The 18,075-nt window shown below is 50.1% G+C and overlaps 1 protein-coding gene across 3 annotated transcripts in view; it reads right to left on the reverse strand.

Annotated features, from left to right (window-relative positions):
- Nucleotides 1-9,167: 9,167 nt before the first annotated feature.
- The window catches only part of LOC119379306 (pseudouridylate synthase TRUB1), a 57,548-nt gene continuing 48,640 nt past the window's right edge, over nt 9,168-18,075 (reverse strand). For 2 of the 3 annotated variants that reach the window (XM_037648580.2, XM_037648577.2), the window contains 2 exons: nt 16,377-16,433; nt 9,168-9,437 (listed from right to left, as the gene is read on the reverse strand). In XM_037648580.2, the coding sequence (XP_037504508.1) occupies nt 9,223-9,437; nt 16,377-16,433 (272 nt within the window). In that variant the 3' untranslated portion in view covers nt 9,168-9,222. The remainder of the gene's footprint in view (nt 9,438-16,376; nt 16,434-18,075) is intronic. The other variant, XM_049411930.1, reaches the window with a different exon arrangement.

The following is an 18,075-nucleotide window of genomic DNA, read 5'->3' on the forward strand; positions in this document are numbered from 1 at the left end:
TACCCTCTCCACACACCTCCTCTCCACTTCCTCTCCCCACTTTCCCTCTCCACTTTCCCTCTCCCCTGCCCTCTCCCTCCCCCTTTCTACTCTCCCTCTGAAACGCGGGCTAGGCATGCCGAAATTCTCTCCTGCGCAACGCCGCGATGAGCTCGAGCGCATGCGCGTCCCCTCCCCTTCTCTCTCCTCTCCTACGCTGCCCCCTTCTCGCCCGCCTGTCGACCGCGTTCCCCGCTCGCCCTGTGAGAATTAACGGCCAGGCTAGATGAAAGATACGACGCGCGTAGCGTCCCTCTTCGCGTTCCACGACGCGAGGTCGGTAGCATGCCCAACGAACGCCAACGGAACGCGATCGTGGAAGTGCTCCGGCTTCGCATCGCCTCATGGTCCCCTTTAGCGGGAGATGGTGTAATTTTTTCCGTTTTCTCGCATGCGCGGGAAATGTATCAAAATTCAGTGTTCCAACTAACCCAGCTAACCGCTTTGAAGGACCGCGGGCGTCCACGCCCGATCGGTCAAAGTACGCATTTCCTGCCGAACCCGCGCAGTTCCACCTCCGGCTTTTATCACCATGCACCTTTCGCATGGTTTTCCGGATACGAGCTAGGCGACCGGCCCCGGGTTGGGCCAGTGTACCGGCGGCGTTGCGGTGATACCTGGCGACGGCGAACGGGAAGGTTGTCGGGGTGTCCACTGCGCTCCTGCGAGGTAGTCGGCGATGTCACGCGGCCGTTCACCTGGCTGCGGACTGCGAAGCCACGCAGTCCCATCTCACGGTATTGACAACGGCAGTACGTGTGGCGGGCTTCTCCGCAGTGGTGGCATAGTGGGCGGTAGTCGGGGGCGCGCCAAACGTCGGTCTTCCTCGGCGTGTATCGCTGGCCGGCTGGCGGGCGGTATGACGTCTGTGGTGGCGGCGGTGGTGTCTAGCGGCGGAACTGCGGCGGAGTGGGGTTTTACGCGGAGGGAGAGCGTTGCGTCGGGCTGTAGCAGCATAGCTCATGGCTTGCGGTTGAGATGCCCAGAGACTGCTGGATTTCCTCTCGGACGATGTCTGTGATCGAGACAACTTGAGGCTGGTACGACGGGGACATTCGACAATGTTCGCGCACTACGGCCCTTATGGTCTCGCGCAGATCTTCGCAGCCGACAGCTTGAACCGCTGCGTTGTCTTGGATCAAGCGACGGTTGTATTTCGAACGTGTTCTCGATTGTTGTCGCCTCGGAGATAAATTCTTGGACTGCCTTGGGTGGTTTCCGCATCAGCCCAGCGAAGAGCTCTTGCTTTACTCCTCGCATGAGGAAATGGACCTCCTTATCCTCGGTCATGTCAGGGTCAGTGTGGCGGAAGGGTCGGGTCATTTCTTCCGCGAAGATTGTCACGTTTTCGTTCGGGAGCTGGACCCGTGTGGCACGACGCTTGTGAACGTTGCGATCGAGGAAACTGGTCCAGAAGATGTCCCACGTTGTCAGGGTAGACTCCCCGTTCTCGAACCAGGTCCTGGCGCTGTCTTCCAACGCGAAGTACTAAAAGCGCAACTTGTCGTCGATGTTCCCGTTGTTGAACGCCGCAGTCCTCTCATATGGCTCGAGCCACGTTTCTGGATCCTCACATGATGATCTCTGAAAGATCGGAGCCTCCCTTGGCTGCTGCATCACGATTGCGGGCGGTGGCGCAGTGGCTTTATCGTTGCCGCAGTCGTGGCGATGGCCTTGGTCTTCCGAGAGGCCCATTCTCCGGTGGTAGACCTTGTTGCCTACGGCTAGCTAGCGTCGCTGGTGGTGATTGGCGTCGATGTCTTCTTCGCGACTTGGACTGGGTTCACGGCTTGACGAGGCGTCCGGAACATGAATGAACTGCACCTCCACCAGATATCACGTGGTCGTGACGCTGACGAAGGCAGCAGTCGGCGTGTTCAAGATGAAACTATTTGGGCGAACCTGTGCCCGGGAAATGAAAACTCAAACTACAGCAATACACGCTGTACACTCAGCGGCGCACAGAGCATCGGCCGTCGATGACCTGACAAGCGGTAAAGCGTGTCGGCTTTTACACGAGTGCTATCGAAGATTCCAGCATTATCGCTGGTGGCCGCGTAATCTCTCGAAGAAACTAGAATACTCGCGTCCTGCGCGCAATCTTAACGGAATTATCTAAAACAATCGTGAAGCTTCTGAAACACCGCGGCGCGGTCTGTGCGGAGCGTTGCAAACAGTCTTTGCGGGTGAAGCCCGAATACATCAAAGTAACATGCGTGGCAATATAACAGCGGAAATGTAGGATTTAACGAAGATGCCTCTCACAAGTCCGGGATCGCGCGTACGTGCTGCTCGGAGGGTTAGTCACAAAAGACCGTGTATCTATCCGCAGGCGAGTGTCGGCTTAATGCACGCAATCTGTTCGTCAGAGTTGTTGATGTATATCCTTGGGCGTCTGTTTTTATTAAGGTCGAGACACAGCGCCCGATAAGCAACCGTGTCTTGACTTGGTGGTCACACGGCCGCGCTATAGTGAAGAAACGTGCGGCCGTCCCAGGAACGCTGTTTTCGGGCTGAATCGGCATGGCGTCTTTCATGTTCTTTCCAGCGTTCGTCAACCCGTAGAACGGCCCACCGAAAGTACCGCCACACGATCATGGAAACGCAGGTTAGGAATTCAATTTTCTCGAAGTCGGAATTTCCTTGCAATGTGCAATACCCGATGTCGACCTTATGCGCTGTCCAGCAGACCACTTTTAGTCCGCCAACACGATATATTTCAATGAAGCGCCCATAGCAAGTGTACACTCTAAGAAAAAAAAAGAGTCAAAAGAGGGTCACGGCCGCGTGACTCTCTTCGGGTGTCCATTTGACCCCTTTTGGAAGGTACAGGCAGAGAAAGAGAGTTCGCAATTCGACTGGAGTCACGGGACTCTCCTGAAGCGCGTTTCGATTGGCGCCGCCGCCGTATACGCCATACATATCGCGCGCTTGCCCTTTGGCGCCGTTGTGGCGCGTTGGCTCGACGACGGAGGCGAGGCAACGCGCCACAACGGCGCCGGGGCGGCGTGCCGCTTCTGTTTTCCTCTCTGTCTCCTCGTCTATTGGAATGCGTTGCGTGTTGGTTGCGCGGGTTGTGTGTCTGTTCATGCGCGTCTTCGGTGGTGTTGGTGTTGACGCCGGCTCCGTGCACGAAGTGACGAAGTGACGCGGTGACGCTTGGAGGACGGAATATTCCTGGAGCTGCGGACAGGAACAACGGGCGCCAGTTAACGGTGAGTGTACTGCTTTCGTAGGTACTAATTATACAGCTTTAGCTGGGCGTCTGCAGCAGCTCTGCGGAAGTTATCTGCCAGCCATTTCCAACAGCAGCCTGTGTCCGCAGGGCTGTTGCGGATGCCCAACTAAAGCTGTCAGTTAACGAGTTGCGTGTGTAGCGTTCATCGACCTTGAGTGTGTAGCGTGCTTCGGCGCGTGGGAACGTGAAAAAAAAAATGCCTTTGTACAGAACGCTCAGACGCACTATATATAATGGTTTTTGTTGGCTTAAAGACGGTAGTTTGAGGTGCAGATATAGTACGGTGCTTCCAGAACGTACGCGGTCATTCAAGTTGGACACGCTTCACCGGGAAAGTGAAAAAGCTCTAGACTTTCGACGGCGCGCGTTGGTGCGGCCGCGACCGTGCACTCTTCCCTCGTTTCTGTTTGCTGTTTTCGTGATTTGCATACACTGCGATGACGTTGGGCGTTATTACAGAATCGAGTGAGTGTGCGTGATTGTGGGAGCTATGTGCGGTAATTCTAGAATATGACATGTCTGATCTCGACGTCAAAAAACTTGGTTCCTGACCATGCCTGTTTGCATTTGTTGTTTTGTTGTTAGCCTTTATTATGTCTGTGTGAACCACTTATTGTGTAGGTTTTGCAAACCTTTACTGCAATTTCATTTTCTCATCATAATATCACGTTCTTATTTTCAGATACAGTTTTTCATGGTGCTCAAGCTGAACAGGAGCGACAACCTAGCAAGCCACAAGTCAGATGTCTCCAGCCGTCACCACTTCTTGTTTTATTCTTAATCATAAGAATAAATATAGAAACATGATGCCAATTTCTGCTGTTTATTTAGCACCATATGACACTGTGCACATCACAGTCACACATTTTAGTTGGCTATACTCATACAAGCATGTAAATGAGGAATACCTTAACTTCTTAATTGGAAATCACTGACCATCTTTTCGCGCTTTCTATGTAACTTTGCTAGAAAATATGTGTTGTTTTGACGAGTTTTATTACAATAATGCTAAAATTGAACAATTCTTTTTTTTTTTTTTGCAGTCGCTGGGCAGAAGGCAAGTATTATTGGACTTGCTTAAAATGAATACTCCACTATTTTCAACAGTAGGCGCGCAAAAGTAGAGCAAGGGTCAAAGGAGTAGCTTAAAATACTTGTGGAGTCGCTTGACGCTTCGGTGTGGCTCACTTGACCCCCGTAGGAGCGTTACCGGCAAGAGTCGTCTGACTCCCTATAAGTGGTAACGTGATCCTCCGGATGATAGTCTTTCCACTCTTCCTAGAGGGTCAGGGGACTCTCCTAGAGCGAGCCGACCCTGACCCACCAAGGGAGTCACCGTGACTATTTAAAGAGAGTCCTATACGTGGCAAGTCAGAACTCTCCGAAAAGAGTCACGCATACTCTTTTTTTTCTTAAGAGTGTACTACTGTCCAATTGGTTTTTGGTATTGGTTTTTGGTCCAATTGGTATTGCTGTAAATTAACTTCCCGTTTCTCGGCCACAAGTTCGGCCAAATAAAGAGTTTCATCTTGGACACGTCGCCTGTGGTCTTCGTCAACGTCACGACCACGTGACATCTGGTGGAGGTGCTGTTCGTCCATGTTCCGGACGCCCCCGTCAAGCCGTGAACCAAGCCCGAGTCGCAAAGACGACGTCGACGCCAAGGCCGAGCAGCGAGCAAGCCGCAGGCAACAAGGTCTACCGCCAGAGCACGGGCCTCTACCTGAAAAGACCCGGCAAACAAAGACCCTGACCTCGACCTCAGCGACGATGACAGACGCTGTGCCGCCCGCACCGATCCCTCTCCGGACGCCCAAGGAGCCGCCAACATTCCGTGGATCGTCGTTCGAAGACCCGGAAAGCTGGCTCGAAGCCTACGACCGAGTCGCCATTTTCAATGCCTGGACCAGCGAAGACAAGCTACGGCATGTCTATTTCGCTTTAGAAGACGCCTCTCGGACCTGGTTCGAGAACCAAGAGCGAAGCCTGACAACGTGGGACATTTTTCCCGACAGGTTCCTTACTACATTCACGAGCGTCGTCCGCAAAGAGAGGGCTGAGCTCTGCTCGAGACCCGCGTGCAGATGCCGAGCGAAAATGTGGCGCTCTTCACGGAAGAGATGACCAGGCTGTTCCGCCATGCAGACCCTACCATGCCCGAAGAGAAAAAAGTTCGCCTTCTCATGCGAGGTGTCAAGCAGGAGCTCTTCGCTGGGCTGGTGCGGAACCCACCCAAGACCGTCCAAGAATTCCTCTCGAAGGCGACAACCATCGAGAAGACGCTCGATATGCGCACTCGGCAGTACAATCGCCGCGCATTCCAAGACAGCGCAGCTGTTCATGCCCTCGGCTCCGACGACTTACGCGAAACGATCCGAGCCATCGTGCGAGAGGAGCTACGAAAGCTCGCACCTTTTGCACAGCCCGAAGTGACGTCGATTGCGGACGTTGTACGCGAGGAAATCCAAGTCACTGGGTGTTCCTCAGCCGGCACCGCCGCAGCTGCAAGCATGAGCTATGCTGCTGCAGCCCGACGCAACGCCCCCCTCCTCGCCCACGCCAAGACGCCGCGCCGCCCCAGCAGTTCCGCCGCCACCACCGACGTCATACCGCCCGCCAGCCGGCTAGCGATACACGCCGAGGAAGACCGACGTTTGGCGCGCCCCCGACCATCGTCCACTCTGCTACCACAGTGGAGAAGCCGGCCACACGTACCGCCGCTGCCAGTATCGACAGATGGGACTGCGCGGGTTCGCCATCGACGCGCCGCGTCCACAGCAGGGTGAACGACCACGTGACATCTGGGAAGCGTCGCAAGTTCAAGCATTTGAAGAATTGAAACGACGCCTGCAGACGCCTCCGATACTCGCGCATTTCGACGAATACGCCGATACGGAAATCCACACCGACGCAAGCAGCATAGGACTCGGCGCCGTCCCTGTGCAGAAGACCGACGGATTCGAAAGGGTCATCAGTTATGCTAGCCGGTCGCTATCAAAGGCAGAAATGAAATATTCCACAACAGAAAAGGAGTGCCTGGCCATCATGTGGGCTACATCCAAGTTTCGCTGCTACCTCTACGGCCGTCCCTTCAATGTTGTGAGCGACCATCACGCCTTGTGTTGGCTAGCTAACTTGAAGGACCCTTCAGGTCGCCTCGCACGGTGGAGCCTACGACTTCAAGAATTCGACATAACCGTCGTTTACAAGTCCGGAAGAAAACACTCCGACGCTAACTGCCCGTCTCTCGGCCCCGTCGACCCACCGCCGCAGGACGACCAGGAGGATGACTGCTTCTTGGGAACCATAAGTGCCGACGACTTCGCTGAACGACAGCGAGCGGACCCAGAACTCAGAGGCCTTGTGGAATACCTCGAGGGCAGGACCACCGTTGTTCCGAAGGTATGCACGCGGGGACTGACGTCGTCTTTCTTGCACAACGGTGTTCTCCTTAAGAAGAACTTTTCGCCGCTTCGAGCCGATTCCCTTCTCGTGGTGCCCTCGACATTGCGACCAGAGGTTCTCCAGGCTCTGCACGACGACCCGATGTCTGGACACCTGGGTGTTTCTCGCACGCTCGTAAGAATACAGGAAAAGTACTACGTAAAGACTTGCCGGGACTGTCAGCGACGCAAGACACCGCCGACAAGGTCAGTCGGACTTCTGCAGCCTATCGAGCCACCTCGACGGCCGTTCCAGGAAATCGGGATGGACTTACTGGGGCCGTTCCCGACGTCCAATACCGGAGACAAATGGATCGTCGTAGCTACTGACTACCTCACTCGCTACGCCGAGACAAGGGCCCTAGCCAGAGGCAGTGCCGCCGAGGTAGCGAAGTTCTTCGTTGAGAACATCGTCCTGCGTCATGGCGCCCCAGAGGTCCTCACCGACAGAGGTACGGCGTTTACTGCTGACCTAACTCAGGCAATACTGAGATACAGCCAACAAGCCACCGCCGGACTACCGCGTACCACCTACAGACCAACGGCCTGACCGAGCGTCTAAATAAGACCATCGCCGACATGCTGGCCATGTACGTCGACGTCGAACACAAGACGTGGGACGCCATCCTTCCGTACGTGACCTTCGCGTACAACACGGCAGTACAGCTAGGAAACGACGCAGATGACGCCATACATGTTGGTCTACGGACGGAGCCCGGCAACGACGCTCGACGCCATGTTACCAAACGTGACCGACGAGGAAAACATCGACGTGACCACCTACCTACAGCGCGCCGAAGAAGCACGACAGCTCGCCCGCCTACGGATCAAGAACCAGCAGACGAATGACAGCCACCGCTACAACCTGCGACGACGCCACGTGGAATACCAGCCCGGTGACCGTGTATGGGTATGGACGCGCCAATACGCCGACGGGGTCTTAGTGAGAAGCTTCTTCGACGATACTTCGGACCGTACAGGGTACTTCGACGCCTCGGCGCACTCGACTACAAGGTTGTCCCTGACGGCATTACGAACTCTCAGCGGCGCCGTGCGCGACCTGAAGTCGTCCATGTCGTGCGCCTCAAGCCATATTACGCGCGTTAGTGAATCTGAGGACTGTACTTTTACTTTATTATTGTACTTTCTTGCTTGTGCTTATTTTTATTGTACTAGCTTGCTTGTGCTTGTTTATTGCACTTTCTTGCTTTATTGTTGTTATTTTTTGTTGCATACATTGTTTTAAGCATCGGGACGATGCTTTTTCAGAGGGGGGCATTGCCACGTGCGTTTCTCATTAGCAATTTTGCTGTATTCGGTTTTCGCCGACAAATACTGTCAGCAACGTTCAGCGCAAAACCGCGCGTCATTGTTCGAGAAGCTTCGCGATTATTGTGGATCGTCTTGTTAAGATTGCGCGCAAGATGCGAACACTCCAGCTTATTCTAGAGCATGCGCGACAACCAGCGATAACGCTGGAATATTCGACGGCACATGTATAAATGTCGACGCGCTTCACCGCTTGTCAGTTGATCGACGGTCGACGCTTTTTTCGCCGCTATAAGTGCATACCGTGTGTATTGCTGTAAATTAACTTTCCGTTTTTCGGCCACAAGTTCGGCCAAATAAAGAGTTTCATCTTGGACACGTCGCCTGTGGTCTTCATCAACGTCACGACCACGTGACAGTACATAACAACAAAAGTGATTATTTTTTTGTCACTGTTCGGTGACGCAAGAAAATTTTGGACAACTTTTTTTTAAAATAGAATTGTCTGAAGAATTTATTTCAACAATAAAAATATTACACATTTTTGAACTGCATTTCGCGAAAAAATTCGACCCTCAAAGGGTTCATGAAAATTGAGTACATTGGAAGATTGTGAGCCGCTGAGATTGTTGCGGCAGCTGACGGGGCAGATTTCCACCACGCGTTTTTTTTTTTTTTTTTCTACGTGGCCTCTGAGATCCGCACCGGCAAAGTGGCACGAAATCTATGGTTCTGGTTTCAAGTTAAGTTATACCGGATACATAGGATATCGGAACATAACTTTACGTCAGGGTCAGTTAACTGTCAGTATAATTAATGAACACTGATTGAGTTCATTGAAAAATTGTGAGCAGGTGGGATCCGGCACCTGGCGGAGCAGATTTAGATTTCAATTACGCGCTTCTCTTTGTGTGGCCTCCGAGATCTGCTTCGGCAGCACGCGAAACACAGAGTTAACTCAAGGAATGCAGGGCACACCAACGCTGACGAGCGAGTGCAAGCACCTTGGTCGAGAATGAGGGCCGCCTGCTGCGCTTTGGTATAACAAACGGATGATGAGGCAATAGATTGCAAACACGGCTTTTTGTAAGCGCAATTTTTCTTACAAAGTGTGAAACCCTTTCATCAGCTTAAAATGTTACAAATCATTCTCTTAAAGGAAACAAATACCAACTATGTGCCAAGGATTAACCTAGCATAATTTATTGTTAACCTATACACTTCCTATTTGTCTTAAAAGTACCTGGCGACATTCTTAAAGCGGTCTGCGGTGCCTTTCATTTCATTTCGAACATCTCCAACATGGGTGTACCAAAGGGTGTGCAGCTTCTCAGAGGTTGCTTTGGCTTCTTCCCATGACCACCTGTAGCTTGGCAGTGCATGCTCAAGGGTGAAGGGACCATACTGTGTCAGCTCCATGTGCATCACATGTGCACAACTACCTAATGCTGTAAACAATAAGAAAAATGTGCCGTATTGTTATCTCAAGCAAATATACTAAGCAGCAAGGGTTGAGTTAAAATCACTTAACACAAAACGTGTGGCTAAAGTCACATTGATAACCCTGTTACACTGATAAATTACTTTGTTAACATTCTGTAAAATTCAGTTCAAGAAAAGTCCGCAGAGAAGCAATGCATTTCAGGATATATTTTCAGTACATATTTCACAAGACAGGTTCCAGTCACATACATTACTACTCTACATATATACTATAAAATAGAGGTCTCAAACACGCGGCCCGTGGGCCACGTCCGGCTCGACCCGCACATGACTGTCTCGTCCTAATTTTTTTTTCTCGATAAGTATGTTCATGAGCCTCATAGACATAGACTGTGAGGGCCGCCTGGTCTCAAGTATACCTTTTTTTTTTTTTTCGCAAGGCGCCCCATGTGGTCACCATGTCTTAAAACATAACTGTGGAATAAAATCTCTATAGTTCAAAATCGGCGTCCAGATTTCAGTAATTCTGGATACCAGTATCGCTATCTTTCTCGCAACATGACGTCAAATCCCTTTCAGGAATTACCCACATATTGGATATGGGAAAGGTCTTTTTTCAAATGGCAACGTTAGCTGACATTTTGTTATACTCGATCCCCCTTTCATATAATAGCGTCCATGTTGGGCAGATAGGACACTGTCTAAATGTCCGACTCGGGAACACTGCAATTCTTTGAAAGGCCACGCAGTCCTACATATATCGGCGCATCGCAAACACTGTGGGTGCTCACCGCTCTATATGGTGATACTTCGATTTTGTCTAGACACAGAAATCAAAGGGCACGCGAGCTTGTTGAGGGTGCGCATATCCACAAGCAGTCGCAGTTGTGCGTCAGTGTACCCTCCGTGACATTGGATGAAAAATAATTACATTACCTAGGACTGGTTTGAAGGGTTTGCCACGCATATGTCGTTTTTGCGTATTTGGGTGCCCCTTACCTTCCTTCCCTCCCTCTCCTCGGTATCTCTTGCGCAGTCTCTGTATGTTTCCTTAACCTTTTCCCTTATATTGCTTTGTTCTCAGGAATAAAGCTTCAGTTGTTAGTCAGCGCTTGTGTGTCTCCTTCTCTGGTGTTATGGCCTTTTTTTTTTTTTTGCGCTGTTCCGCTATGAAACACTTAGGTAGCCTCAGCACGCCAACCTCCTCCGAAATAACCATCCTCTCACTGAGGTCTCTCTGCGCCGTAGCGAAAGCTTTCTTGCAGCGCTTTCACACGATCGTTTTGCGCATGCGCCGGGTTGCCTGGGAGACGGAGATCCGCTGCAAGTCGAGCTTCCCCGAAGGTGTCCAAGTATGCGTACCAGGGGCGTAGCCAGAGGGGAGGGGGTGTAGAGAGGGGTTACACCCCCCCCCCCGAAAATTTTCAATTTTGCCTGCGTATATATCACGGAGGAAGGAACATTTAGGAGGTGCAACTCCGCTACTTGAGGCGACCAGATGACGTCACATTGCCGGAGAGCCACTTCATGCTGGCGGCGTCTAGCGGCACGCAAGGGAAATGCCGCCGTTTCGGTTTCCGAGGGAACCGGCCACGTTCCCGCTCCGCCGCAGTCACGGAGCATGGACGCGGAGCGCGTTCGTTTCTTGCTCAACCTTTTCCCTGCAAGATTTGCGCCCGCTTTTGCCGGTTTCAACAAAATGCCTGCGTCCCATCTTAGCTTAGCAAATGCCGAAGAGCATACTGTGCGTAGCAGCGTTATTACAGCCACGGCCGCTACATAAAAAGAAAGGTTACTGAGAAGGCAATCCACAAAAAAAAAAAAGAAAAAAAAATTGCGTGCCCGCTGAAGCAATCGCCGCTGTCGTCTGCTCACGAACGCTGCTAAAGAGAACGCGCGGGCGTGCTCGCCCGCCCGCATACGACGCCCGGCCGCGTCCGGCCAGTAGCGCTTCTTTTTCTTTTTTTGGCGGTTGCGGATTCGCGCCGCAAGGCGCCGCCGATTGAAGTGCCCCCGTCGGCGCATGTTATTTTTGTATTTTTTATGACGTTATCTAGACGCCCGCCGACGCCCGTTCAAACGGGAGTTTCGCCTCCTAAATATTTCTTCCTCCGTGGTATATATACATGCACACCAGTGTCGGAATGGGCGCCTCCATTCCATTCCACTTCCATTCCGGGGAATCAGAACTTACTGCAATTCCATTTCTTTCAATTCCAGTGCTACTGAGGCTGCGCTTATACACATGTCCTGCAATCTTGCAATCACGTATGCCTCGTGTATTTCTCTTGTTAGGGCATCACGCTGTTCACCTATGACATTGCAGTCTGTGTTCACAAAGTTTACGGTCATTTTCTTCTGATCGGCAATGCAATGTTTGGCCACACGGCCACAAGTGGCTACGCGTGCATAATTGTTTTTCGGCGCCGAAGGGACGACCTTGTGTCCTGTGTGCCTTCTCGGTGGTCTCGCGCTCTAGATAGACGTCAGACTCTACCCAGGCGGCGCTGCGAAAAACACCGCCACCATTGCTCTCATGGCAGCCCTGGCGCTAACTGGGTAGCGCAAAGAGGGCCGTCCGCAAGCGAAGGTAGTACATAGGCCACAATATACCCCCCCCCCTTTTCGTTGGTGTCGAGGCACGGTTTCCTGAAAACCAAGGACCTGGAAAGCTTCTTTCGCCAGTGCACGTTTCAGAAAGGTAGGAAGCTCATCAAAGTGAACTGCGAGTATCAATGCCAAAGTTTCAGTTATTTAGGCGCGCTGCTACTCGCAAGTACAAGCGATAATCGCACGACATCTAGTTCGAGGCAAGCCCTCCGACGTCCGTTATGTAGCGCGTCAAATTTGGGTATATACATAGCAATGTTTGGGAATGGGCGCCTCCATTCCATTCCAATTCTATTCCGGGGAATTAGAACTTGCCGCAATTCCATTCCTTTCAGTTCCTCGGAATGAAAAAACTTAGCCCATTCCCACTCCGGGAATGGCCGAGCAGTTCAATTCCATTCCTGTAATTCCTCAACGTAGGCAAGGCATCTTGATACTTTTATCGACTTAAGAATGAACGCCCCATAAAGCTGATATCATCACATGCGTTAAGAACCGCAAAAGTATGCAAAACACGTTACCAAGGTCGAGGGATAGTAGCTTGGTGACATATCTCGTGCTTATTCCCATAGGGGCAGTTCTCCCGCTACCTATAGTATTTGCATGGTCTTTTATTTTTCTTTTTTTTAGTCTTGATTTGCAAGGCAATAAAAAAAAATAGTATTTGCATGGTCAGCATGTTTGAACGAACGGTGATGTTTTAATATTGTTTAAGCTTAAATGTGTTAATTCTAAAATGACGACATAGCCTATTTTTATGCTGACAAAAGTAGTGTTCAGGAAGACTAAGCAGTTTTGCCACGCGTCTGGAGCGGTCCCGAATATGAAGAAAACTAAGATTTGGTTAATGGGGAACAAAACCCTCTAGATCTGGCGGTATTAGTTGGAAGAGTGCACCGCTCGGGCACCTTGTGCTTTGCATCGAATACGGAACACGGGGCTGCACTGCTCGTCAGCACACACGCTCGTCAAGCGCACCTGGCAAGGATGGATGGGGTGAGAACTTTCTGTGTTCGCCTGTGCGCAGGTATGCAATGTCTTCCTTGTCGCGAAGGTTATTTACGTGAGTCAGGTACTAAACTGCTCGTGAGATAAATATCATGGTGTGCATTGAGTATTCGCCACTTTCGCGTGGGGGTATCAATGGGAACCAACGCGCAGGGATAATTTGTTTCTCCCTTCAGTATCTGCTCGGATAATGCATTTGTTTGTAACTAACTTATGCCTCGGTTTCTCTTTTACAAATTGGCAGATCGTTCACACTTTTACACCACGCCTACCCTTGGCTCTGGCTAACTAAAGGTGGACCTAGAGAATGCGTTGTGGTCTTCGACTTCGAAAAAACATGTACTCAGGCCTACATGACTAATTTGAGCATGATATTACAGTAGTAGCAATTAAGGGTGTAGCAAAAGACGTTCCTCCCCAATGCCCTCTTTGCTTGGCAATGCAAACACGGGCATGTGCCGAGTCGTAGCAACCGAGCGAAGATGCAAAGAAAATGGATAACGAAAATAATGAAATGGTCCCACCCCGGAGCAGTGGGAGTGCGGGCTGACCAGCTCCTAGCTCGAGAACGCCTGATCTCCCGGGCTAGAGCAGCAGCGGTGGCTCGCAGCTTTCTGAACTTAGAAGAGGCCACCCACCTTTATTTTATTTTTATCGGCTCAAACAAATGTTTTTACAACAACACGTCCGGCAATTGGTCACATAGTACTTTGGCAATGACTACATCATAAAAAGTGCTTAGGTGTCCTCGTGATTTTTAAATGCTGCAATAAAGGCCGCAAGCGGCGCGTAGATGAAATTGTGCTCTATTTTCGGAAAAAAGACGTAATTCCATTGCATGCAAAAGGCGCTTAATTCCATTCCCATTCCATTTCTCCAAGCGTTGTCCCTATTCAATTCCCATTCCATCCCAGGGTCGCGAAAATGTGGAATGATTCCGGAGTGGCAACTCCGCAACACTGATGCACACATACAAACGCACACACGAACATACATAAAGCATGGTTGAACCACCACCCCCCCCCCCCCCCGAAAAAAATTTCTGGCTACGCCCCTGTTGCGAACCACTAAAACTATATATATATATATATATATATATATATATATATATATGAACACCCGCAAAGAAAAATAATCCTCAAGAAAATTTTTTTTTCCGAAGGCTTGTACAGCGCAACGTTGCACTGTCACCGCACATAGATGGTACCCCGATGGTCCCTGGGGTTCGACGCGACACTCCCCGCACCTCCGGTGCACAGGATATGCTGACATACGCCTTAACGGCACATCACAGCACACACATTACACACGTGCAGGTGAACCGGACAGCCAGGGTCGGTTCATCAAGTTAGCTTAAACGCCGCCTGGCGTGAGCGAGGTAACGCGGGGTGATGAGGAGGGGAGCTCTTTCTCTTTGGGGTTTGGCGTGGTCGGCGACGGTCGGCTCTCGGGAGGTCCGTGGTGAGTCGAACGTCGGCGACACCACATTCGCGGTTCATTGTATGTGCTATGTTGTTTGTGTGTTACATTGGCATTATATATTGAGTTCTTCGGTCATGTTACTTCAGTTATGTGTAAGATTCTGCTGGTGAGCTCGCCGTTATGCAATTTCTGTTAGTGGAGAGTTTTAGCTAGATACGGAAATACGCTACCGTATGACGGTGCTGCTCCTCCTTTCCATGTCGTCGACCTTTTGCCGGTGAGGGCACCCCAACACCACAAAAGCTTTTTTTTCAAAAATTACTGTGGTGTTGTCACGCCTCGTTGTTGCCCTTCAGCCTACGCATTGTTAACGACTGTCGTTTGGGGTACGCACTGTCACTGGAACGGGAGTGGCAAAAGCACAACCAGCGGGAAAGGAGGAACGCTACCGTACTGCCTTACCGTATTTGCGTACCGCATTTCCGTAACTTGCTAAAACTCTAATCAATGCCCGCGTGTTCGTTGCACGACGGCGTCTACTGCGTCCGGGTGTTCAGAGAGCGGCTCTTTTAGATCCCACACTGAGTGTATTGGTTTCAAAAGATAGCCGCTCATGGAACAAACGGACACAGTACCCGCCGTAGTACAACGAACACATGGTCATTTATTAACAGCTTACATAACGGCGAACTCGCCAGCCAAATTTTAGAAAAAAAAAACTGCACTAACATGCCAAATAACATAATATAATGCCAATACAAAACACAAACAACACAGTGCATACAGTGAACCGCGAATTCGGCGTCGCGGACGTTCGACTCACCACGGGAGTCCGCGGGAACGAGCCGCGGTATCGCACCCACGGACCTCCCCGAGAGCTGACCGTCGCCAACCACGCCAAGCCCCAAAAAGGGAGTGGTGGTAGTGGTTTGAAGAGGAAAAGGCGCCTAATTTCTGCAGCCCGGTCGGGAGCACGGCGCAGCGTCACAGTAGTCATCGCTGTTCCCCGTGCACCCACCTAACTTCGCCGACAGGGCGGCGCCACCTAAAGTCCCTTATGTTGGAAAGTAGTGGCGCTCCTTTATCTACGCTGCCACTCCCTCGCCGCGCTGTCAACCTCCTCTTTTTTCACCCCCTCTTTCATGGAGCCGGCGCATCCGCAACGCTGAATGGCTGCGACGCGCGAGTCAGGTGACCCCGACATCACGAAAAGCGCGCGCAAGCAAACATCGCGCGCTTTTGAACACACGCCATGAGCACCCCAGGCGTAAAGCCAGCCCTGCCGCTCCGAACGTGTTTCCTATGTGTAAACATCTTTGAGTAGGTATCTGAGCTTCGTTCTTCGCGGCAATATCTTGCTGCTGCGTGTGTCAGTGCAGCAGCAGACATTGAACAAGCTCTCATACAGGGTGTTTTTAAGAAATGTGTCCAAAATCCTCAAAAATCAAGTAAATGCGATATTTGCTCGATGCCTTCACAATTACTTCTTCTGTAGCCACAGGCATCTTAAGATGTCTTAAGGACATCATTTGGGACAGCAATTAAGAAAGTTAAATTAAGTAACTTTTTAGTAAGTGGAGTTAGGCGATTATGTCACATGGGAAAATTGAAGTCCTTCACGCAAAGAACCTATTGCAGCTTTGAGATTTCGAAAAAACAGCCTCTAGTAATTATTGTGGCGTATGAAATTCAACCATATTCAATGGCAAAATGGGAATTATACTGCATTTTAAAGGAAAGACTCAACTTAGAACGTCTACAGAGCTTTTTTCTGCCCTAAGACGAGCCAAATACAAGAAAACAAAATTTAATCTGTGATGTATTCGTAGATGACTTTAGAGAGGAATTACGTTTTGCATTCATAATTTACATTCAACTGTATGAAGAGAATGCAGAACACACACCTTTCCCCAAGTCGTGCACAAATACTCGAGGTGAAAAGCCTGGCCCACACACTATTTCTGGAAAAAAAAGTAAGAAGGAGGGGGGGGGAGTCATGGGTTAAATGAGAAATGACATTTTGTTCATTTGGTCTCATTTGCACACACTGTTCTGCAAAATTAATGCTGCTATTCAAGTAGCTAAGAGAGTGCTAGACACAGCATGCCTGTTGAGTGACTGTGAACCAAGCAAAGTTCGTAGTAAGCAGCCTAAACTGCCCTGCAACTAATTTTAGTTGTGATGCAAAAAGATTCTTAAATATACAACACAAGAGACAAAAGACGGTCACTTTCAGTAGTAGCTAGTACACCGAAAGTGGCAGAAGATGTCTGGAAATACCTGCATGTGCAAAGTCATAGCCAAACTAATGATCGAAGTTTATGACTGAAATGCTGCCTACCGGTGAAATTCTCGAATGTAAGCCGCACCACTCAATGTGCATTCACCATGAATCCTGAGACTAACACCACTTTTGAGATGTCCATCAATTAAATGTAACAAGAAATGCACTATTACCTTACACAGCATTGTGCTGAAATTAAACATGCGGAATGCATATGGGGAAAATTGTGAAATGCGAATTCAATGTTGAGTGGGGTATCTTCACACTTGCATTAGTCTTGCCAAGAAAAAAGCGGTGCCTTGAACAGTGGTTGGCTTAATTTTGCCAATGTTAACGAATGATGTAAATTATTCATTAAAATGTTATATACATAAGGAAGTTATCAAATCAAGGAGCATTGGGCTGAAATCCCATGGTCACAGTAGAGGTCTGTTAACATTTACCCCCAAATATGTCATACTTATGATTGATTTAAACCAGGGGTCTCAAAAATGCGGCCCTCGGACCATCTGGTAGCGGCCCGCACCTGCACATGACTGTCTTCGTACCATATTTTTTATGACCTTGTGACTGAGTTTTTGTGACTTTGCTAAATTGTACTCGTATTATTTTCTCGCCTATTGTGATTACTAACGCTACGTTCGGGCATGCTACGCAGACGTGCCTGGCCTCAAGCGTTTTTTTCGTGAGGCACCCCATGCAGTGGAACAAAGACTCTATGTTACAAAATCGGCGTCCAGATTTTAGTTCTTTTGAAGATTGGTATAGATATGTCGTTCGCATCCTCTGACGCGAAATCACCTTCAGAAATGACCCACATGAGTTATGGGAAAAGCCTAGTCTCTTTCTAATATTTTGTTCAATCCCCCCCCTCCTTCCGACCTTCTACGCTGTCCAGGCCCTTGCGAAACTGAATTTCTCGACTGCGGCCCGCTAGCTGAGTTGAGTTTGAGACGTAAAGGCCAACTCAGGCGATTTTTCGAGGTCAGTGGATCTCAATAAAATTCGCTGGGTACGTTTCTTTTCACGTTCCCGTTATTTATGCCAAATTACAAGCTGGAGAGATACGCAGATTCATCACAAATTAATTTTATTGATTGCCCCGACTCTCCCCACCTCGCTTCCCTGAATTATTGGCAACATTGTGTGCGTGACGTCATTTTTGGCAAAGCGGAAGTGACGGAACCGAGGGGCCACTAGAGCGTCTGACCGCAAGGCAACAATCGTGTGTGTTTGGCCAGCGCTTCGCTGGCTGGGCGTGAGAATTTCAGTTCCTTGTGGTAGTGCGTGCGATGGGTGGCAAGTGGTGCTGCGTTGTG

This window comes from Rhipicephalus sanguineus, chromosome 1 (genome assembly GCF_013339695.2).
Source record: "Rhipicephalus sanguineus isolate Rsan-2018 chromosome 1, BIME_Rsan_1.4, whole genome shotgun sequence".
Classification (NCBI taxonomy): Eukaryota; Metazoa; Arthropoda; class Arachnida; order Ixodida; family Ixodidae; genus Rhipicephalus; species Rhipicephalus sanguineus.